Below are 19,341 nucleotides of genomic sequence, written 5' to 3'. Positions count from 1 at the left end.
GAACAAACTCAATCCTGTCTCATCATGATTCAATGATTTTTTTTTCATATATATAATTGGATAGAAGAAAGCTGAAAGTTTTCTTTTCCTCTGCATTCCAGTCCAGGTGATAATTACAAGATAAGAGTATTCAAGCTCATCTGAGCTTCATGCCAGAACTTTCAAACAATCCATGTTTGATTGCTGGGTTTGAAGCTGTGATTGCAGTCTTCAGCTTTCCATGACTACACAAAGGAACGGAGTTAAAGATGTTTGTTCCATTTGAACTCAGTTTGGTCAGTGGTTGCTGTGAGTTAGTCCCTGAGAATGTAGTGTGATGAAAAAAAGTAATTGTATAGTGCTTTTGACAATAGATATTGTGAAAAAGCAGCTTTACAGAAATCTGGATGGAGATTTAGATCCATAAAGAACAAACCAGAGGAACAACTACCTGAGCCAACATGGGGAAGAAGCCATGAGAGGAACCAGTCTCAAAGGAAACCCATCCTCTTGTGGGTGATGGTGGATAGTGGAATTAGAAATCAGATATTAGCATACAGATGGACAAACGTAAAGGGGAAAGGTATACCAGTATGAGCAAATTGTGAACAGGAATCCTGGGATGAGTATAAGGCAGTCTTAGCAGCAGTTCTTAGGTAGTCATCTATAATATCCAAGGGTGAATCCTGGGAACATTTTTTTTTTTTTTGGCAGAACCCTATTCTTTCAGAGTTTTCTCAAGTGTAGAATTAGATGTAAACCGTCTCAACTATCCATCCATCCATTCATTATCCGTAACCGCTTATCCTGTGCAGGGTCGCAAGCGAACTGGAGCCTATCCCAGCTGACTATGGGCGAGAGGCGGGGTACACCCTGAACAAGTCGCCAGATCATTGCAGGGCTAACACACAGAGACAAACAACCATTCACACTCACATTCACACCTACGGTCAATTTAGAGCCACCGGTTAGCCTAAGCGGCATGTCTTTGGACTGTGGGGGAACCAGAGCACTCTGAGGAAACCCATACAGACATGGGAAGAACATGCAAACTCCACACAGAAAGGCCCCCGTCAGCCACTGGGCTCAAACCTGGAACATTCTTGTTGTAAGGCAACAGTGCTAATCACTACACCACCGTGCTGCCCTGTCTCAACTAGAGATGGCATAATACCATTTTTTTCTTTACCATCCTGATAGCAATACTGAAACCCTAGCTATCAACCTACCGTACACCAAGAAAAAACAGTCAAGTTTCTTTATTTGGAAACATTTCCAGTTCCAAAAATTCATATAATGTCCAAATCCAATTCCAATATTTGTCAGTCATTACAGGATCCGATATCCGACCCACCATTTTGCTGGTATTGACTCAATACCAATACTAATCTAGACAACGCTTTATACCGATCAGCCATAACATTTATGACCACTGACAGGTGAAGTGAATGACACCGATTATTTCATTACAATGGCACCTGTCAAGGGGTGGGATATATTAGGCAGCAAGAAAACAGTCAGCTCTTGAAGTTGATGTGTTGGAATCAGGAAAAATGGGCAGACGTCAGGATCTGAGTGACTTTGACAAGGGCCAAATTGTGATGGTTAGCTGACTGGGTCTGAGCATCTCCAAAATGGTGCATATTGTGGGGTTTTCCCAGTATGCAGTGGTTAGTACCTACCAAAAGTGGTCCAAGGAAGGACAACTGGTGAACTGGTGACACGGTCAAGGCTCATTAATTCGTATGGTGCACAAAAGCGAGCCCATATGATCCAATCCCACAGAAGAGCTACTGGAGCACAAACTGCTGAAAAAGTTAATGCTGGCGAAAACAGAAAGGTGTCAGCATTAACTTTTTCATATCCCACCCGTTGACAGATGCCACTGTAATGAGATAATCACCTGTCAGTGGTCATAATGTTATGGCTGATCGGTGTATATTTTAATGAGTAGATTTAATTATTAACAGGTTTAACAAATCAAACATTCTCTCCAACTCTAAAACAGATGTTTTGCTCATTGATGCCATGTAAAATTATACATTTTGATCCTTCTCTGTCCTCAGGAATATCTTCTCTTTATATTATCAACATGTACATTTTTGCTCTTGTTCTATCTCGTCATCCCTATATTGACAAAAGTTTGTGGACGCCTGACCTTGCTTGTTGAACATCCCATTCCAGATTGAGTCCCCTTTATTGTTGTAATAATCTCTGTAAGGCTTTCCACTAGATGTTGGAGCATGGCTGAGGGGATTTGTGCTCACTTAGCTACAAGAGCATTCGTGAGGTCAGGCACTGATGTGGGGTGAGGAGGCCTAGGGCAGAATCATCATTCCAGTTCATCCCAAAGGTGTTCAGTGGGACTGAGGTCAGGGCTTTGTGCAGGACACTCAAGTTCTTCAACACCAACCTCGGCAAACTATGTCCTATGGAGCACGCTTTGTGTACTTAGTTTCAGTGAAGGGAAATTGTACTGCTACGTTACATGATATTATATTACAAGCATTTAGCAGACATGCTTATCTAGAGCAACATACAACAAAGGGGAACATGACGCAATGCTCCGGGAGCAGAGAGGGTTAAGGGTCTTTGGTCAAGGACTCAAGTCACATGCCCAATTTGTCAGTGCTGGGGCATGAACCCATGACCTTCAGATCAGTAACCCAGAGCCTTAACCATTGAGCCACCACTTCCCCAGTTACTACTACAGCAAGGACTTCTTATACAATTTTGTGCTTCCAACTTTGTTGCAACAGTTTAAGGAAAGCCCACATGTGAGTGTGATGGTCAGGTGCCCACAATTATATTTTGCTGTATATATGTGAACAAGTTCAATGTTTCATCACATTTCTCATTAAAACTTCATTACCTGCAGATGAAGGAGAACTGCAGCGTCCATCAACCTGCTAGTGGATTTCTTTTAAAAAATTGTACAGCTGTGAACCTAAATTGATTCACGTTTAAACACAAAAGCAATTTATTTTGATACTCTTGTATTATTTCTCATTTGTGGGTAACAAATTAAAGGAAAGCGTGTTCGTAAAGTGTCAGGTCACCACAAGCCGTCAGATCAGCTTCGGTATGCCTTCTACAAGTCTCTCTAATTGCACTGGAGGGATTAACGCAACTCTTTCAAAAAATATTATCTCAGTTGGTTTTGGAGAACATCATCTCACATGCTCCAAAATTTCCTAAAGGGAATTAAATTGGGTTGAAATCTGATTTACATCATTTTCATCTTCATCAAACCATTCAGTGAGCTTTTGTGCTATGTGGATGGGGGCACTTCCTTTGGAGGAAGTAGCCGACTTCAAATACCTAGGCTCCTGGGTCAGCTCCACGAGTCGTGATATGAAGGTGCGCAAGGCACTCGCTTGGAGAGCCCTAAACGATATGAAGGCTGTCTGGAAATCAAGCATGCCACAAGATCTCAAGATCAAACTCTTCCGTGCCACCGTGGAACCCATACTTCTATATGGAAGCGAGTGCTGGGCACTGAATACATCCCTTCAGAAGTCGCTGGACGGCTCATACACCCGCATGTTGCGAGTTGTATTGAACGTCAACTGGCAGGACCATATCTCCAACAAAGTCCTATATGGCAACCTGCCCAAGATCACAGACAAGGTTGCCTGGTGCAGGCTTGGCCTTGCAGGCCACTGTTTCCGCCACAGCGATCTGCCAGCAAGCCATCTAGTTTTGTGGGAGCCAATCCACGGCTCTCGCCGGCCTGGACGCCCAGTAACAACATTCTTGGATACTTTGAAGGGGGACGCAGGGGCGGCCGACATTGCCGAGCTAGCCAACTGTATGCTGGATCGTGAGAATTGGACAGCTAGGTGTGCAGCTTGGCTGAGGCCGCCCTGATGATGATGATGATGGGGGCAGAGTCATTCTGGAAGAGACACGCCAATGAGGATAGAAGAACTTTGTACTGATTTGACATGACGTTTCATTTTAAGTGGACAAGTGGACCCGAATCATGCTAGGAATATGCCCTCCATATCATTCTTTCATCTCCGCTTTCCTCTGTTGTCTTATTTTTATCTCTCTTCCCTGTATCTCTGTGTTCTTTCAGGTTTGTCGACACCTTCCAAGTTTTCTCATTATTCTACCAATTATACACATCCACATGCTCACCCTTTCCCTTTCCATTCACTCTCCCTGTCCTCCTGTCCACTATTTGTGTCTTCCTTTGTCATACTTTTTTTTTTTAAATATATATTTGGCATTTTGTATCCTCAAATACACATTCAAATACACCCACTATCCATCTGTGTCTTTCTATCGCCATCGCCTTCTTTCTCTCCTTTTCTGTCTTCCTTTTCCGTCTCTTTTTTTAACTGGAATAGATACATTCACTTATTCTTTCCTCCTTCCTTCTCTCTCTGTCTCTCTCGTTGTCTCTTTCTGCAGTGTGTGCGAGATTGTTGGACAGTCCGACGGTGGTCTGAGCGTGTTGAGGACGTTCAGGCTGCTCCGCGTGTTAAAGCTGGTGCGTTTCATGCCCGCTCTGCGCCGGCAGCTGGTCGTCCTGATGAAAACCATGGACAACGTGGCCACGTTTTGCATGCTGCTCATGCTCTTCATCTTCATCTTCAGGTGTGTGTGTGTGGGTGAGTGGGTGGCCAAATGTCTGAGAATTAGGAGACGTTAGAGTGAGAATGGGAATTTGGTGTGTGAAAGAGCAACAGAGACAGCAAAAAAGAGACTAAAAACAGAAACAGCAAAAGGACTGATGGGATTAAGCTGATGAGGAGGGAGGACAGGAAATGGATGAATTGAGGAGAAATGTACACAGACAGAGAAAGAGGGGCATAACTGGGTGAGCGATGAAGACAAATGGAGTCCAGGTTCTTCTCTATTTGTCTTAGTTCATGGGGCACATGTGCGCGCACACACACACACACACACACACACACACCTGCTGCCACAGGGACCTGAAGGTCCACTCCAGTTCTACACATTTTTCGACTTCTGTGTCCGTTAGTTCAGTCATGCTGACCCAGAAACCTAAAGAAAAATAATACCCAGTTCCTGGTGTGTACACACACACACACACACACACACACACACACACACACACACACACACACACTCCAGTATATTGAAATTTGTTTAATAACCTAGCTACACTACCGTTCAAAAGTTTTGGGTCACCCAGACAATTTTGTGTTTTCCATGAAAAGTCACACTTTTATTTCCCACCATAAGCTGTAAAATGAATAGAAAATATAGTCAAGACATTTTTCTGGCCATTTTGAGCATTTAATCGACCCCACAAATGTGATGCTCCAGAAACTCAATCTGCTCAAAGGAAGGTCAGTTTTATAGCTTCTCTAAAGAGCTCAACTGTTTTCAGCTGTGCTAACATGATTGTACAAGGGTTTTCTAATCATCCATTAGCCTTCTGAGGCAATGAGCAAACACATTGTACCATTAGAACACTGGAGTGAGAGTTGCTGGAAATGGGCCTCTATACACCTATGGAGATATTGCACCAAAACCCAGACATTTGCAGCTAGAATAGTCATTTACCACATTAGCAATGTATAGAGTGCATTTCTGATTAGTTTAAATTGATCTTCATTGAAAAGAACAGTGCTTTTCTTTCAAAAATAGGGACATTTCAAAGTGACCCCAAACTTTTGAACGGTAGTGTATGTATCCTTGTAATTTCACAAAAAAAGCTTATAATGCATGGATATGTTATATGTTATGTTATGTTATGTTATGTTATGCCATACTTCCTTGTACGAAATCCACCATTTTGCGATGAGGCATTGCAGCTACCAAGCTAGCTGCTGTTAGCTAGCTATTTACAGTAGTTGCTCTGAACAATTTGGCTACAGTTTCTTTCCTTTCATAACACTGTAACACAAAACACCACGCAGTCTAATATATTACGAACAACTATGTGGTATTTGCTTCCATTTTCTGCTTGAATGAAGACTGGCTTGGCTTCTTGGCTTCCTTTTTCGACTATATGCATAAACCCTGAACCCTAACTAGCAAGCCAATGAGTAATGAGCCAAATCAAGTCAATAATGTGCACATGTTGAACCACTGACACAATTGACTCACTCAGTGAATGGAACCTCATCACTGTCAGCCATGTCCGATAGTTGTTGATGAACTCGTCAAACATCGCTTAACATACTCACTGATTCTGATCAGTCGAGTGAATTGACTTGTGTCATGTTTGACTTGAAATCCACAAAAAAAATCAAATTCAGTTGTCGATCCCATCAACCAATGCTGGGTTTGTCTAGTACAACGGTTTGGAAAGGTACGAGCCTTATAGGTTATAGTTGCCTCCTACAATACCATAGAAAATAGTAATGAATGGTGCTTTTAGAATTGGGTGCTGTTTGGCAAAGTTGAAAGATCAAATACCTGAAAAACATCAGGTGCATATAAAACAAAAGATAAATAAATCAAATTAAACTCACTAATTTCAAAATATAGGAACTGATGGGAAATCTAGCACAGAGGTAAATCTGAGCACTGGGCATTCCTGCTATCAAAGGTCCACTTGGAGTATATGTTCAAGCTTTGCTGCATGAAGGAAAAACAAGGAAGGAAGGGTCACTTAGGTGGCAAAGAACACTGAATGGTTTGAGTTTTAACAACATGTGCAAACGTCACTTTCTGCAGCTGTCCTTACTGTATCTCTCTCATTGTAGTATCTTGGGCATGCACATATTCGGCTGTAAGTTCAGTCTGAAGACAGACGCTGGAGACACGGTCCCGGACAGGAAAAACTTTGACTCTCTACTGTGGGCCATAGTGACTGTTTTTCAGGTATTTCAATCATGCTCCGAGAAAACATCTCGAAATATTACATCAATCACTCAACATTTTATAGCAATTTAAAATGTGTATATTCGTATCCCTTGTAGATCCTGACTCAGGAAGACTGGAACGTGGTGTTGTATAACGGCATGGCCTCCACCTCTCCTCTGGCAGCTCTCTATTTCGTGGCTCTCATGACTTTTGGAAACTATGTGCTTTTTAACCTACTTGTCGCCATCCTGGTAGAGGGATTTCAGGCAGAGGCAAGGCAACTGGACTGGACATTTCTCTAGAAATGTCAACAGCATTGTAAAATAAAAAGCTCTATTGCAGTAATTGTAGTCCCAGGTGCTACTTTTTGTACTTTATCCTGTTGAATTCCACTTCCTTGACATTTTCCTCTCATTCTTCCATCAGGGTGATGCTAATCGCTCATATTCAGATGATGATGGGTCGTCCTCCAACTATGATGGGAGTGAGAGACACAAGGACTCACTCCAGCTCTCTGGTAGGTCTACATAAATGGGACATGCATTGTAGAATACATCCCACCATGAACACCAATGCAACCAACCGGTTTAAACACAGAATTGGATAATACTTCGATCAACAGGAATTCCTTCTTTGAGACCTTTCTTGCCCAGCATGTCCATCTTCAAATAAATTTCTTATCCAGTATGACTCCCTTTCTATTATGCCTCACTTGACTTGGATGACTAAGTTTTCCAGGATGAGTCTTTTCTTCTCCATGAACATTCTATTATTCAGTTTTCCAGCATGAGTCCCTTCTTCTCTATAAGTCCCTTCCTCCAGTACCCAGTATAAGTCCATTCTCCATGATACAGTAAGTCCTTTCTTCTCAACTATGAGAAGCTCACCTAGTCTGCAACCTCCCTCATTCTTCCCATGTCACCCCTCTGCTTGCTGACCTGCACTGGCTACCTATCGCAGCTCGTATCAAATTTAAGACATTGGTGCTAGCTTACCAAGTTGTCAAGGGGTTAGGGCCAGCATACCTCCAGAGTCTGATCCGCCTCTACACGCCAACCAGATCCCTACGCTCTGCAACTACTGGTCGCCTGCCCCTCCTCCTCCTCTCTGCTCCTCCCCAGCCTGCTCATGACTGCTGTCTGTCCTGGTTCCCCGTTGGTGGAATGACCTTCCCATTGAGGTCAGAACTGCTGACTCCCTGACCACCTTCAAGCGCAGATTAAAGACTCACCTCTTCAGGCTGCACCTCTCCCCTGCTTCCCTGCCCACTGTGTAACTGCGTTTCGGTCTAGACCAACCCAGGCTGTGTACTATCTAGCCTGGGGTTAGCCGTTTGAGTTCTCTATTTAGTTGTACTTTATATGGTTGGTTTGTTTCCTTGGCTGTTTGAGTATTGATACTTCAACAGAATATTACACCAAGTATTGTTATCACTTGTTCAGTTGGCACTTTGTGTACTTGACTTTTGCACTCGTCGTGCATCACTCTGGATAAGAGTGTCTGCTAACTGCCATGAATTGTAATGAGACCCTTGTCCATCTGGACTACTTGCCCCTCCATTTATTCAGCACTTCACCCTTCTCAGAATATAACTCTCTCTTCAAAAATAAGTCCCTTCATCAATTTGAGCCCCTTCCAACTTGAGTCTATTATGCATAACTTTTCCCAATACTTGTTGTATTTCCCCAGTGAGTATGAGTCCCTTTTCTGGGATGAGTTCTTGCTTCTTTAAGTCCCTTCTCCAGTGCTCAGTATGAGCCCCTTCTCCAGAATAAGTCCTTTCTTCTCTACCATTGGTTCCTTCTCCAGCAGGACTCCCTGCTTCTATGTTAAAAGTCCCTTCTCTAGTTCTTCGCCAAGGTGAGGATTTGCAGTTCCATTATAGGTCCTTTTCCAATCTGAGTTTCTTCTATAGCATGTCGTTTCTCCAAGATGTTTCCTCTCCAGAATAAGTTTAAATTTTTTCCTGTAGTTTAACTTAATTTGTACTGATCATTATGAGTTGCCACTCAAGGTTTCTCATCTCATCTCATTATCTCTAGCTGCTTTATCCTTCTACAGGGTCGCAGGCAAGCTGGAGCCTATCCCAGCTGACTACGGGCAAAAGGCGGGGTACACCCTGGACAAGTCGCCAGGTCATCACAGGGCTGACACATAGACACAGACAACCATTCACACTCACATTCACACCTACGCTCAATTTAGAGTCACCAGTTAACCTAACCTGCATGTCTTTGGACTGTGGGGGAAACCGGAGCACCCGGAGGAAACCCACGCGGACATGGGGAGAACATGCAAACTCCGCACAGAAAGGCCCTCGTCGGCCACGGGGCTCGAACCCGGACCTTCTTGCTGTGAGGTGACAGCGCTAACCACTACACCACCGTGCCGCCCCTCAAGGTTTCTGTTATTCATTTATTTATTTTACTTCAATTAAGCCCACAAAAAGCCACTCTTCTCTCTCAACCATTTCCTCTTTCCTGGCTCCCATTTCCTCACTTGGCCTACTTCAGTTCTTACCTCCACTCAGTCAGTAAAGACTGGAGATGAGAGGGTCGGTTTGTTTTGTTCACCCAGCACAGCCTCAGACTCCTGCTCACTCTAAAATCCATCTCTAAACCACTATTTTTTTCCATTTCCCCTTTCCTCAGCTGAACCAGATCATTTGCTGCCTTCAATTTACAACATCTCAGCATCTTGCGTTTGCACAGAGACTAGAGTGCAAAGGCCCTTTACTATGATCTGTAAATCATGATTTGCTCTGTAGGTTACGGTACATCATGCATCAGTTAGATCAAGCAGAGAGAAGTGGCAGTCTCCATGGAAGCTCCATTGTTGTTTCTTATGCCTTAGTTTGTGAGAATAAATCCTCGTAATTACCTGACCTTTTGGGTGTGAGTCATATCTTGATTCTTTTCTTATTTCTTAATGTCTCTCTTCTTATTCAAGTTTCTTTACTGCAGTATGGTTAATAATTTACATTAAAGCCAACACACTTTCGAAAACTATTCAGTGTCAACCCTCCAGCCGACCTCAACTGCGGGTCAATGTAAATGTTTAATGGCAAGGAGGAAAATGAAGCAGGTTTTTTTTCCACTTTAATTCAACACATAAACAGGAAACTGTCAGGTGACTGGTCCCATCCATTTCCCTGTTATACCACAGAACAAAGTCACAGTTGTTAACCTGCTGAGTTCTATAATTCTTGCTCCTTTGCTTTAATGGAAAGTCCTAAAATTCAAATATTGAATTTTTGCACTCTGTTTCTGTCCAGATCCTAAACTTTGTGCTTTGACCCCTAATGGACACCTGGAGATGAACCCCATCAGAGGAGGAAGGATCAATTTGGAAGAGGAATGCCGTAAGAGCAGTGTCACCAGTCTGGGCAAGAGCAGCTTGGAGCAACGATCTTTCTCACTGGTGAGAGCAAAATGCCAAACCATCTATCAGACCAATCACCTTTCAAATGTTAGAATTAGTATCCAAGCGCAATCTAGATAGAATTTACTGAAGCCGCCAAAGGGACATGGTGAAAATAAAAAAAAAACAAAAAAACAAAAAAAAACAAAGTTGTTTTGTGAGATCTCGCAAAGATTTTCATTGAGGTTGATGTACTTCCAGGTCAGTTTGGCAAACTTGCGACAAGTGTGTCCTCTTGTGCTAAGTATCCTCTTCAGATTTCTCTCACTTACACTACCATTCAAAAGTTTGGGGTCACCCAGAAAATTTTGTGTTTTCCATGAAAAGTCACACTTTTATTTCCCACCATAAGTTGTAAAATGAATAGAAAATATAGTCAAGACATTTTTCTGGCCATTTTGAGCATTTAATCGACCCCACAAATGTGATGCTCCAGAAACTCAATCTGCTCAAAGGAAGGTCAGTTTTATAGCTTCTCTAAAGAGCTCAACTGTTTTCAGCTGTGCTAACATGATTGTACAAGGGTTTTCTAATCATCCATTAGCCTTCTGAGGCAATGAGCAAACACATTGTACCATTAGAACACTGGAGTGATAGTTGCTGGAAATGGGCCTCTCTACACCTATGGAGGTATTGCACCAAAAACCAGACATTTGCAGCTAGAATAGTCATTTACCACATTAGCAATGTCTCATCTCATCTCATTATCTCTAGCCGCTTTATCCTGTCCTACAGGGTCGCAGGCAAGCTGGAGCCTATCCCAGCTGACTACGGGCGAAAGGCGGGTTACACCCTGGACAAGTCGCCAGGTCATCACAGGGCTGACAAATAGACACAGACAACCATTCACACTCACATTCACACCTACGGTCAATTTAGAGTCACCAGTTAACCTAACCTGCATGTCTTTGGACTGTGGGGGAAACCGGAGCACCCGGAGGAAACCCACGCGGACACGAGGAGAACATACAAACTCCGCACAGAAAGGCCCTCGCCGGCCACGGGACTCGAACCCGGACCTTCTTGCTGTGAGGCGACAGTGCTAACCACTACACCACTGTGCCGCCCACATTAGCAATGTATAGAGTGTATTTCTGATTAGTTTAAAGTGATCTTCACTGAAAAGAACAGTGCTTTTCTTTCAAAAATAAGGAAATTTCAAAGTGACCCCAAACTTTTGAACGGTAGTGTATGTGCAAGCTGTTCCGACTGCCGAGTACTGATTTATTGTATTTATATTCGATGCCAATCTCAAAATGAACTTCTATGAAAGTTATGCGAGATCTCGTACAGTTTTTCATTGAGATCTGTGTACTTCTAGGTCAGTTTGGCAACATAGAAACAGGGCTGTCGTGGTGGCCAAACACATGTAAACAGCATTTATGTTCCTCCTCTATTTCTGAAATAACATGTCAAAGAAGTCAAAGTTCTTTCCGTGCCAGCACCTGGTCTCCCAGGCAGTCTCCCACCAAGTATTAACCGGATTAAGGCACACCAGGTGGCGCCGATCTGCGTTTCTATAGCCCTCTTGCCTATTATGTTGCTAGGGTTACCGTGGGGGGGCTGGTCCTCTGGTAACCGCAAGAGTTTGATGCCTTACTCACATCTGTATTGCAGTGTGCCTCGCCATATGGCAGTAGATACCGTTTTCATGATGGTCTTTGGGATAATCCAACCATGAATAGAACTTGCGATCTCCCGATCAAGAGGCATGCACGCTAAAGGGTACACGTGACATCAGTTAAGGTAGAATGCCTCACTTACAGAGTGGCAGTGTTAGCATTGAGCTTGAATGCTGCAAAAACATATTGACAAAATTGATTTAAATAATGTCTCTGTATTTGAGGCCAATCTCAAAATTCTGTGACCCCTCCCCCCTACTGGTGTGTGTGCTCCATTGCTGTTGTTTCCATGTTGCTGAATTCACCTGGAAAAACTTTGCAAGATCTCGCAAAAGTACATATTTTTTTCCCCCTTCGTGTCCCTTCTGCATCTCTGTAACAAATTGGTGACAGAAAAATGGAAAGACAGAGTGTCTTCACAAGCTGGAGCCTATCCCAACTGACTATGGGCGAGAGGCAGGGTACACCCTGGACAAGTTGCGAGATCATCGCAGGGCTGACACACAGAAACAAACAACTATTCACACTCACATTCACACCTACGGTCAATTTAGAGCCACCAATTAGCCTAACCTGCATGTCTTTGGACTGTGGGGGAAACCGGAGCACTCGGAGGAAACCCACACAGACACGGGGAGAACATGCAAACTCCACACAGAAAGGCCCCTATCAGCCACTGGGCTTGAACCCAGAACCTTCTTTCTGTGAGGCGACAGTGCTAACCACTACACCACCATGCCGCCAAATTGGAAACCAAGTCCCTGTTAAATATCCTTGATTTCAGTTTGGATATACCATTTTGGTATCATCATATTCCAAAATGCTGAGGATGTTCTCAATGTATCATGGCAGCAATGCATGACAAATGATGAGCTTTATAGTGACCTACCACATGTGTGAGAAAGTCAGACAATACAGACTCAGACTTGCTGGACACTATGTAAGACACAAGAAGGAGATAGCATCATGACTTGTTCGGGGGAAGCCATAGCCTAATGGTTAGAGAAGCAGCTTTGGTCTTCTGGTTCGATTCCCTGAACCAGCAGGAATGGCTGAAGTGCCCTTGAGCAAGACACTTAACCCCCAACTGTTCCCCAGTCTACTCTGGGTATGTTGTACATCGCTCTGGATAAGAGCGCCTGCTAAATGTCATTAACGTAATGTATTGTGGCAGGATAAATTCAGGAAAGTGAATAGGGGCAGAAGAAAGAAAACTTATGTTGATACTTTATTGAAAGACACTAGACATAAAGATGTTGGATGTTTGGAGAGATCAATGAAAGATCGTAGAAACTAGATGAGAATTGTTGCTGGAGTCCGATCGAGAGGTCGCCATACGCAGCTGTCTGGATGTGGAGGTGTCTGTGAACTTTTAGACATGTAATGTAATGCATTTAATTTAATACATTTTTTTAAAAGCAGTAAAATCAAAATGATAAATTGAATGTTTTACATAACCGTGCCATGGGATAATACCATAAGATAAAGTATAATGTTTAAAACAATCTTTTAAAAGAAATACACATGAAATATTTTCCTTCAGCCAAACTGTGAGAACCCAAAGAGTGAGAAGGTATCCGGTTATTTGGCACAAAAGTCTTTCAGCACAAATCCATAGTCTTTTAGTACAAGTTCTAAAGTCTCTTAGCACAACTCTGTGTTCTTTTGCACAACTCTGGATTATGGTCACGATAATTGAAAAAAAAAATACTCATCTTGATATAGGAAGGGGTTTATTATGATTGCTTCTGGAATGGATGCCGGAATTTCTGCTGCTGTGCATGTTTAGGATCAGTTGTTGATCCCTGAAACGTGGACTGAAAATCTGATTCTTTGGTGTCTTTGGATATTTGTAGTTAAGCCACAACAAACCTTGAATTGTGGGCACCTTTACAGATAACTTCAGTCACTTCTGATCTCATCTCATCTCATCTCATTATCTCTAGCCGCTTTATCCTTCTACAGGGTCGCAGGCAAGCTGGAGCCTATCCCAGCCGACTACGGGCGAAAGGCGGGGTACACCCTGGACAAGTCGCCAGGTCATCACAGGGCTGACACATAGACACAGACAACCATTCACACTCACATTCACACCTACGGTCAATTTAGAGTCACCAGTTAACCTAACCTGCATGTCTTTGGACTGTGGGGGAAACCGGAGCACCCGGAGGAAACCCACGCGGACACGGGGAGAACATGCAAACTCCACACAGAAAGGCCCTTGCCGGCCCCGGGGCTTGAACCTGGACATTCTTGCTGTGAGGTGACAGCGCTAACCACTACACCACCGTGCCGCCTCACTTCTGATCATATCACAAATTCATCTGAGTGTCAATAATTACGCGTTTGCCGAATTAATTAACCGGGAGATTATGTCTCTTGCCCTGCTTGACAACATGTGTTTTGCCGACTAATAGCGGAATCTATTCCTAAAAATAGGTACCCGATGGGTACATGTGGCTACTGCTTATGAATAAAATAGTTTTCTGATGCAATGTCCATACAGTAAATATACATGTTATCAATTATACTTGCCTCATCTCTTACAAGCATCACCAAGCGGTGAGCAGCATCAGGGCTTTGTTCAAAATACAGTGCTGTGAACTATACACTACCGTTCAAAAGTTTGGGGTCACTTTGAAATGTCCTTATTTTTGAAAGAAAAGCACTGTTCTTTTCAATGAAGATCACTTTAAACTAATCAGAAATCCACTCTATACATTGCTAATGTGGTAAATGACTATTCTAGCTGCAAATGTCTGGTTTTTGGTGCAATATCTCCATAGGTGTATAGAGGCCCATTTCCAGCAACTCTCACTCCAGTGTTCTAATGGTACAGTGTGTTTGCTCATTGCCTCAGAAGGCTAATGGATGATTAGAAAACCCTTGTACAATCATGTTAGCACAGCTGAAAACAGTTGAGCTCTTTAGAGAAGCTATAAAACTGACCTTCCTTTGAGCAGATTGAGTTTCTGGAGCATCACATTTGTGGGGTCGATTAAATGCTCAAAATGGCCAGAAAAATGTCTTGACTATATTTTCTATTCATTTTACAACTTATGGTGGTAAATAAAAGTGTGACTTTTCATGGAAAACACAAAATTGTCTGGGTGACCCCAAACTTTTGAACGGTAGTGTATCTGTTTTCAAAATCGTAAGAAAGCACTTGTTCATGAATTGTCTTAGAAGCATTATTTAGTACTAATGAGCACATTTAATTTCACAAATGTAAAGACTCTAAAATAAAAAAATAAAATAAAAAAATAAAGCGAATAGCAGAAGTTTGACCAATTATACTTTGAACTTTTACTCTTAGTTTTCACATTTGTCAAAGAATATATCAGAAATTTATTCAAAACATTTTATTCGTTGAAAAACATAAGTACTCATTACAACTCTTGTTGAATGGCTGGAATTCTTCACCTAAAAATCTGCCGAAAAGCTGAAAAAAACAAAAAAACCTTTCAGAAGAATCAAACAAAAGCTGTAATAATCAAAAGGTAAATTTTCTTAAAATAAACACCGCTTACTTGATATCGGATCAGTCGCCTTGGTGAACCACAATGTGAATTTCATTTGTCTTTTTATCTACCGACTATCTTCCGGTACTACGAAGTTATAACGAGGTTTCTCTTATTTCATTTCTAGTTCCGAAGTTTATCAAGAAATAGAACGGGTAATCAAACTTGATCAGGATAAGTGCTGATTGGTTACAAAGTTTTGCTATTGTTACACTCATTCTTACATTCTTCTATTCGTTCTTGTGTACTTTTGATATCGCGAGATCACAATTCGCTGTTCTGGTGATTGTAATACTTGTGCGCATACGTATTGCGCTATTGTTACACTCATTCTTACAACACAATGATAACGCAAGATCAACTGTTCATATCGCGAGATCACAATTCACCGTTCTGGTGATTGTAATGCTTATGCGTTACTTATTACCTCCGCCGAGGACATTATGTTTTCGGTAACGTTGGTTTGTCTATTAGCAACATTACGGAAAAAGTAATGAACGGATTGCTCTGAAATTTTTTCCAGAGGTGTGACTGGGCACAAGTAACAATCCATTAAATTTTGGCGGTGATCCGGATCACCTTCTGGATCCCGGATTTTTTTAAAGGATTCTTGGCGGAGGTCTGCACTCTCCGAGTGCTTTTCTAGTTAATTATGTGTTAATTAGCTTATGCTAATGCTTATTACATTCTTACAGCACAATGACATCGTGGCTACCGCCGCTATATGAGGTAGTAGCCACAAAAACTTACTCAAATTATTAAAAATCCATTTGATATCACATATTATTGTTTTCATATGTATTTGATGAATAAAGCTACAAAGTCTTGAACTGAAAAAAGACCAATTTCAGTGAGAAAAAAGAGAATCATGTCTCCTTAGTAACCAACAGTTGCGAACGAAAGAAACTTCCACTAATCCATCAAACATCTTTAAACATGATCAGTAAGTATTCATAATAAAGGTGAAGTGTTCTTGGATCTTGTGCGAAAGAACTTAGACTTGTGCTAAAAGACTTTTGTGCTAAACAAACGGAAACCAGTGAGAATTAGTAATGAATCAGAATCAGAATTACTTTATTAATCCCCGGAGGGAAATTCAAATTTGCAACCAAGCTCCTGAATCAAAGAAGAAGTAAACATGTCTAAAAATAGAAGATAAAATAGTCTTAAGAAGAAACCTTTATTTGTCACATGCACACTTCAAGCAAAGTGAAATTCATCCTCTGCATTTAACCCATCTGAAGCAGTGAACACACGTGCGCACACACCCAGAGCAGTGGGCAGCCACACTAAAGCACCCGGGGAGCAGTCAGGAGTCGGGTACCTTGCTCAAAGGCACTTCAGCCCAAGGCCGCCCCACATCAACCTAACCTGCATGTCTTTGGACTGTGGGGGAAACCAGAGCACCCGGAGGAAACCCATGCAGACACGGGGAGAACATGCAAACTCCACACAGAAAGGCCCTCACTGACCGCTGGGTTCGAACCCCGAACCTTCTTGCTGTGAGGCGACTGTGCTAACCACTACACTACCGTGCCGCCCAAAAAAAAGGATAAATAAAAATGAAATAAATTTAAATAAGTTCAATAACTTAAGTAAAAGCAAAATGAAGTGAGGCGGCACGGTGGTGTAGTGGTTAGCGCTGTCACCTCACAGCAAGAAGGTCCAGGTTCGAGCCCCGTGGCCGGCGAGGGCCTTTCTGTGCGGAGTTTGCATGTTCTCCCCGTGTCCGCGTGGGTTTCCTCCGGGTGCTCCAGTTTCCCCCACAGTCCAAAGACATGCAGGTTAGGTTAACTGGTGACTCTAAATTGACCGTAGGTGTGAATGTGAGTGTGAATGGTTGTCTGTGTCTATGTGTCAGCCCTGTGATGACCTGGCGACTTGTCCAGGGTGTACCCTGCCTTTCACCCGTAGTCAGCTGGGATAGGCTCCAGCTTGCCTGCGACCCTGTAGAACAGGATAAAGCGGCTACAGATAATGAGATGAGATGAGATAAGAGGAATAAAACATCAGGGGTAGTATTTGAGGTAGTAGTAATAACACATTGATTATTTTCCTATAACAGCATGCTCCGTCGTGGCTTTTTTTTTTTTAAACTGAATGTTATGGCTGCTTTGTATGCTATTATGTAAATTCCAGCTTTTAGATTACACAACCAGTCTGTTCTGAATCAGATATACACTGAGTTTTTTTTTTTTAATTAATTACTACAGTTGTGGCATTGAATAGGGCTATTTATTTACTGTATTTTTGTTATTTACTATTTAATCTACCGGGGGGGCGGTATGGTGGTGTAGTAGTTAGCACTGTCGCCTCACAGCAAGAAGGTCCGGGTTCAAGCCCCGTGGCCGGCGAGGGCCTTTCTGTGCGGAGTTTGCATGTTCTCCCCGTGTCCGCGTGGGTTTCCTCCGGGTGCTCCGGTTTCCCCCACAGTCCAAAGACATGCAGGTTAGGTTAACTGGTGACTCTAAATTGACCGTAGGTGTGAATGTGAGTGTGAATGGTTGTCTATGTCTATGTGTCAGCCCTGTGATGACCTGGCGACTTGTCCAGGGTGTACCCCGCCTTTCGCCCGTAGTCAGCTGGGATAGGCTCCAGCTTGCCTGCGACCCTGTAGAAGGATAAAGCAGCTAGAGATAATGAGATGAGATGAGATGAGTTATATGAATTAAAATCTGCGAAAATCCCCAAACTGGTGAGAAACTTGTAATTCAGCTGAGGAAAAAAAATAAAATAAAATTTAGATCACAGAAGTGCAGTACTTTTCCATCGCAACTGTGAATAGTTAAAGCAATCAAACTCAATCGCTTGGATTAAAACAAGTACTTTTTGTTTATTTGGAGCTGAAAGCCAGTGTTTGGCAGTACCGCTGCAGAGAAGCTTAATGTCTTAAACTTTAATTATGCATGAGTGAGCTTTTGAGTGTGTGTTTTTTTTTTGTCGTTGGTAAAGTCAAGAGAAGGAAATATTGAGTGCTGGAAATCCTGTTGCTGATTCAGTAGTGGCCAGAATCTAAGCCTCGTGCTCAGCCTTGGACAGATTAGTTACATATGAGGCAGAATTGGACTCAAACTGCCAACTGTGAGCCCACTGAGTGTGTGTGATTCCCATCAGCTCTCCGTGCGTGCTGGCTGCTTCTGCTGGAAAAGTCACATGCCGCTAATGAGTCAATGAAACATTTGCGATAATTATTGCTTTGATTAGAAATCACTCGGCCAGAGAGTGCCCTGGCACTCCCTGCGAGTGTCCACGATATGTGTGTGAGCATGTTATTGAGACCAAAATTCTCTGCCAAGCCCAACCATGACTATGGGGTTTCCATAGCAACTCCTCTTTAATTGAGACAGCCATAGACAGAGAGATAGAGAAATGGAGGAGAGAAAGCTCGATGGTTTAAATATAGTGTTGTGACGCACTATGCATGGGAGATCACGGGATTAGCCATGCTAATGAGAGCTGATATTTTTGTGAGTAGAACCATGCATTGAATACAACATGCAGCCACCAGTACGTACACGCACACACACTGTCATGCTGAATCACGAATCAATCACCATATGTGCTCCGTTCACAGTATTTCAGTCACTTAGCAAAAGTGCTCCACACGATTCCATGAAACATCGCACCATTTGTTTCTCACTCTTGTCCTGACTCAAGTTGTCATGCCGCTAGGTTTTATTTGACAGTCACCAAGTGCGTGCGCCGCGTCTCCTGTTGGCACGTGGCATTGCCTCCTGCTTAAAGTAATTTTAGATGACTTAATAACAGTTAACAAGGTTTCTATGGAAACTGTTTCATTACCTCCACTGGCACTAAATATGGGCAATTGTCCTCTTTTACAGCAAACATATACAGCCTGCAATTATCTTTGTAAGGCACTATAGCCAAGCAAACACACACACACACACACACACACAGAAGTAGAAACCATTGTGCATTAATAAGCTAAAATTTGCTGAACATATAATACTCCTAGCCAGGAAAGCTTAATAAAAGATACAAGTGGAAGG

General features: G+C 42.6%; 1 protein-coding gene across 1 annotated transcript in view; it reads left to right on the top strand.

Moving 5' to 3' along the window:
• The window catches only part of cacna1ia (calcium voltage-gated channel subunit alpha1 Ia), a 431,086-nt gene that overhangs the window by 291,965 nt on the left and 119,780 nt on the right, over positions 1-19,341 (top strand). The window contains exons 11-15 of the mRNA XM_060918817.1: positions 4,399-4,584; positions 6,669-6,786; positions 6,885-7,040; positions 7,195-7,285; positions 10,043-10,188. Coding sequence (XP_060774800.1) covers positions 4,399-4,584; positions 6,669-6,786; positions 6,885-7,040; positions 7,195-7,285; positions 10,043-10,188 — 697 coding nt within the window. The remainder of the gene's footprint in view (positions 1-4,398; positions 4,585-6,668; positions 6,787-6,884; positions 7,041-7,194; positions 7,286-10,042; positions 10,189-19,341) is intronic.

Source organism: Neoarius graeffei, chromosome 4 (assembly GCF_027579695.1).
Source record: "Neoarius graeffei isolate fNeoGra1 chromosome 4, fNeoGra1.pri, whole genome shotgun sequence".
Lineage (NCBI taxonomy): Eukaryota > Metazoa > Chordata > Actinopteri > Siluriformes > Ariidae > Neoarius > Neoarius graeffei.
This window is presented reverse-complemented; position numbering and strand designations above follow the sequence as displayed.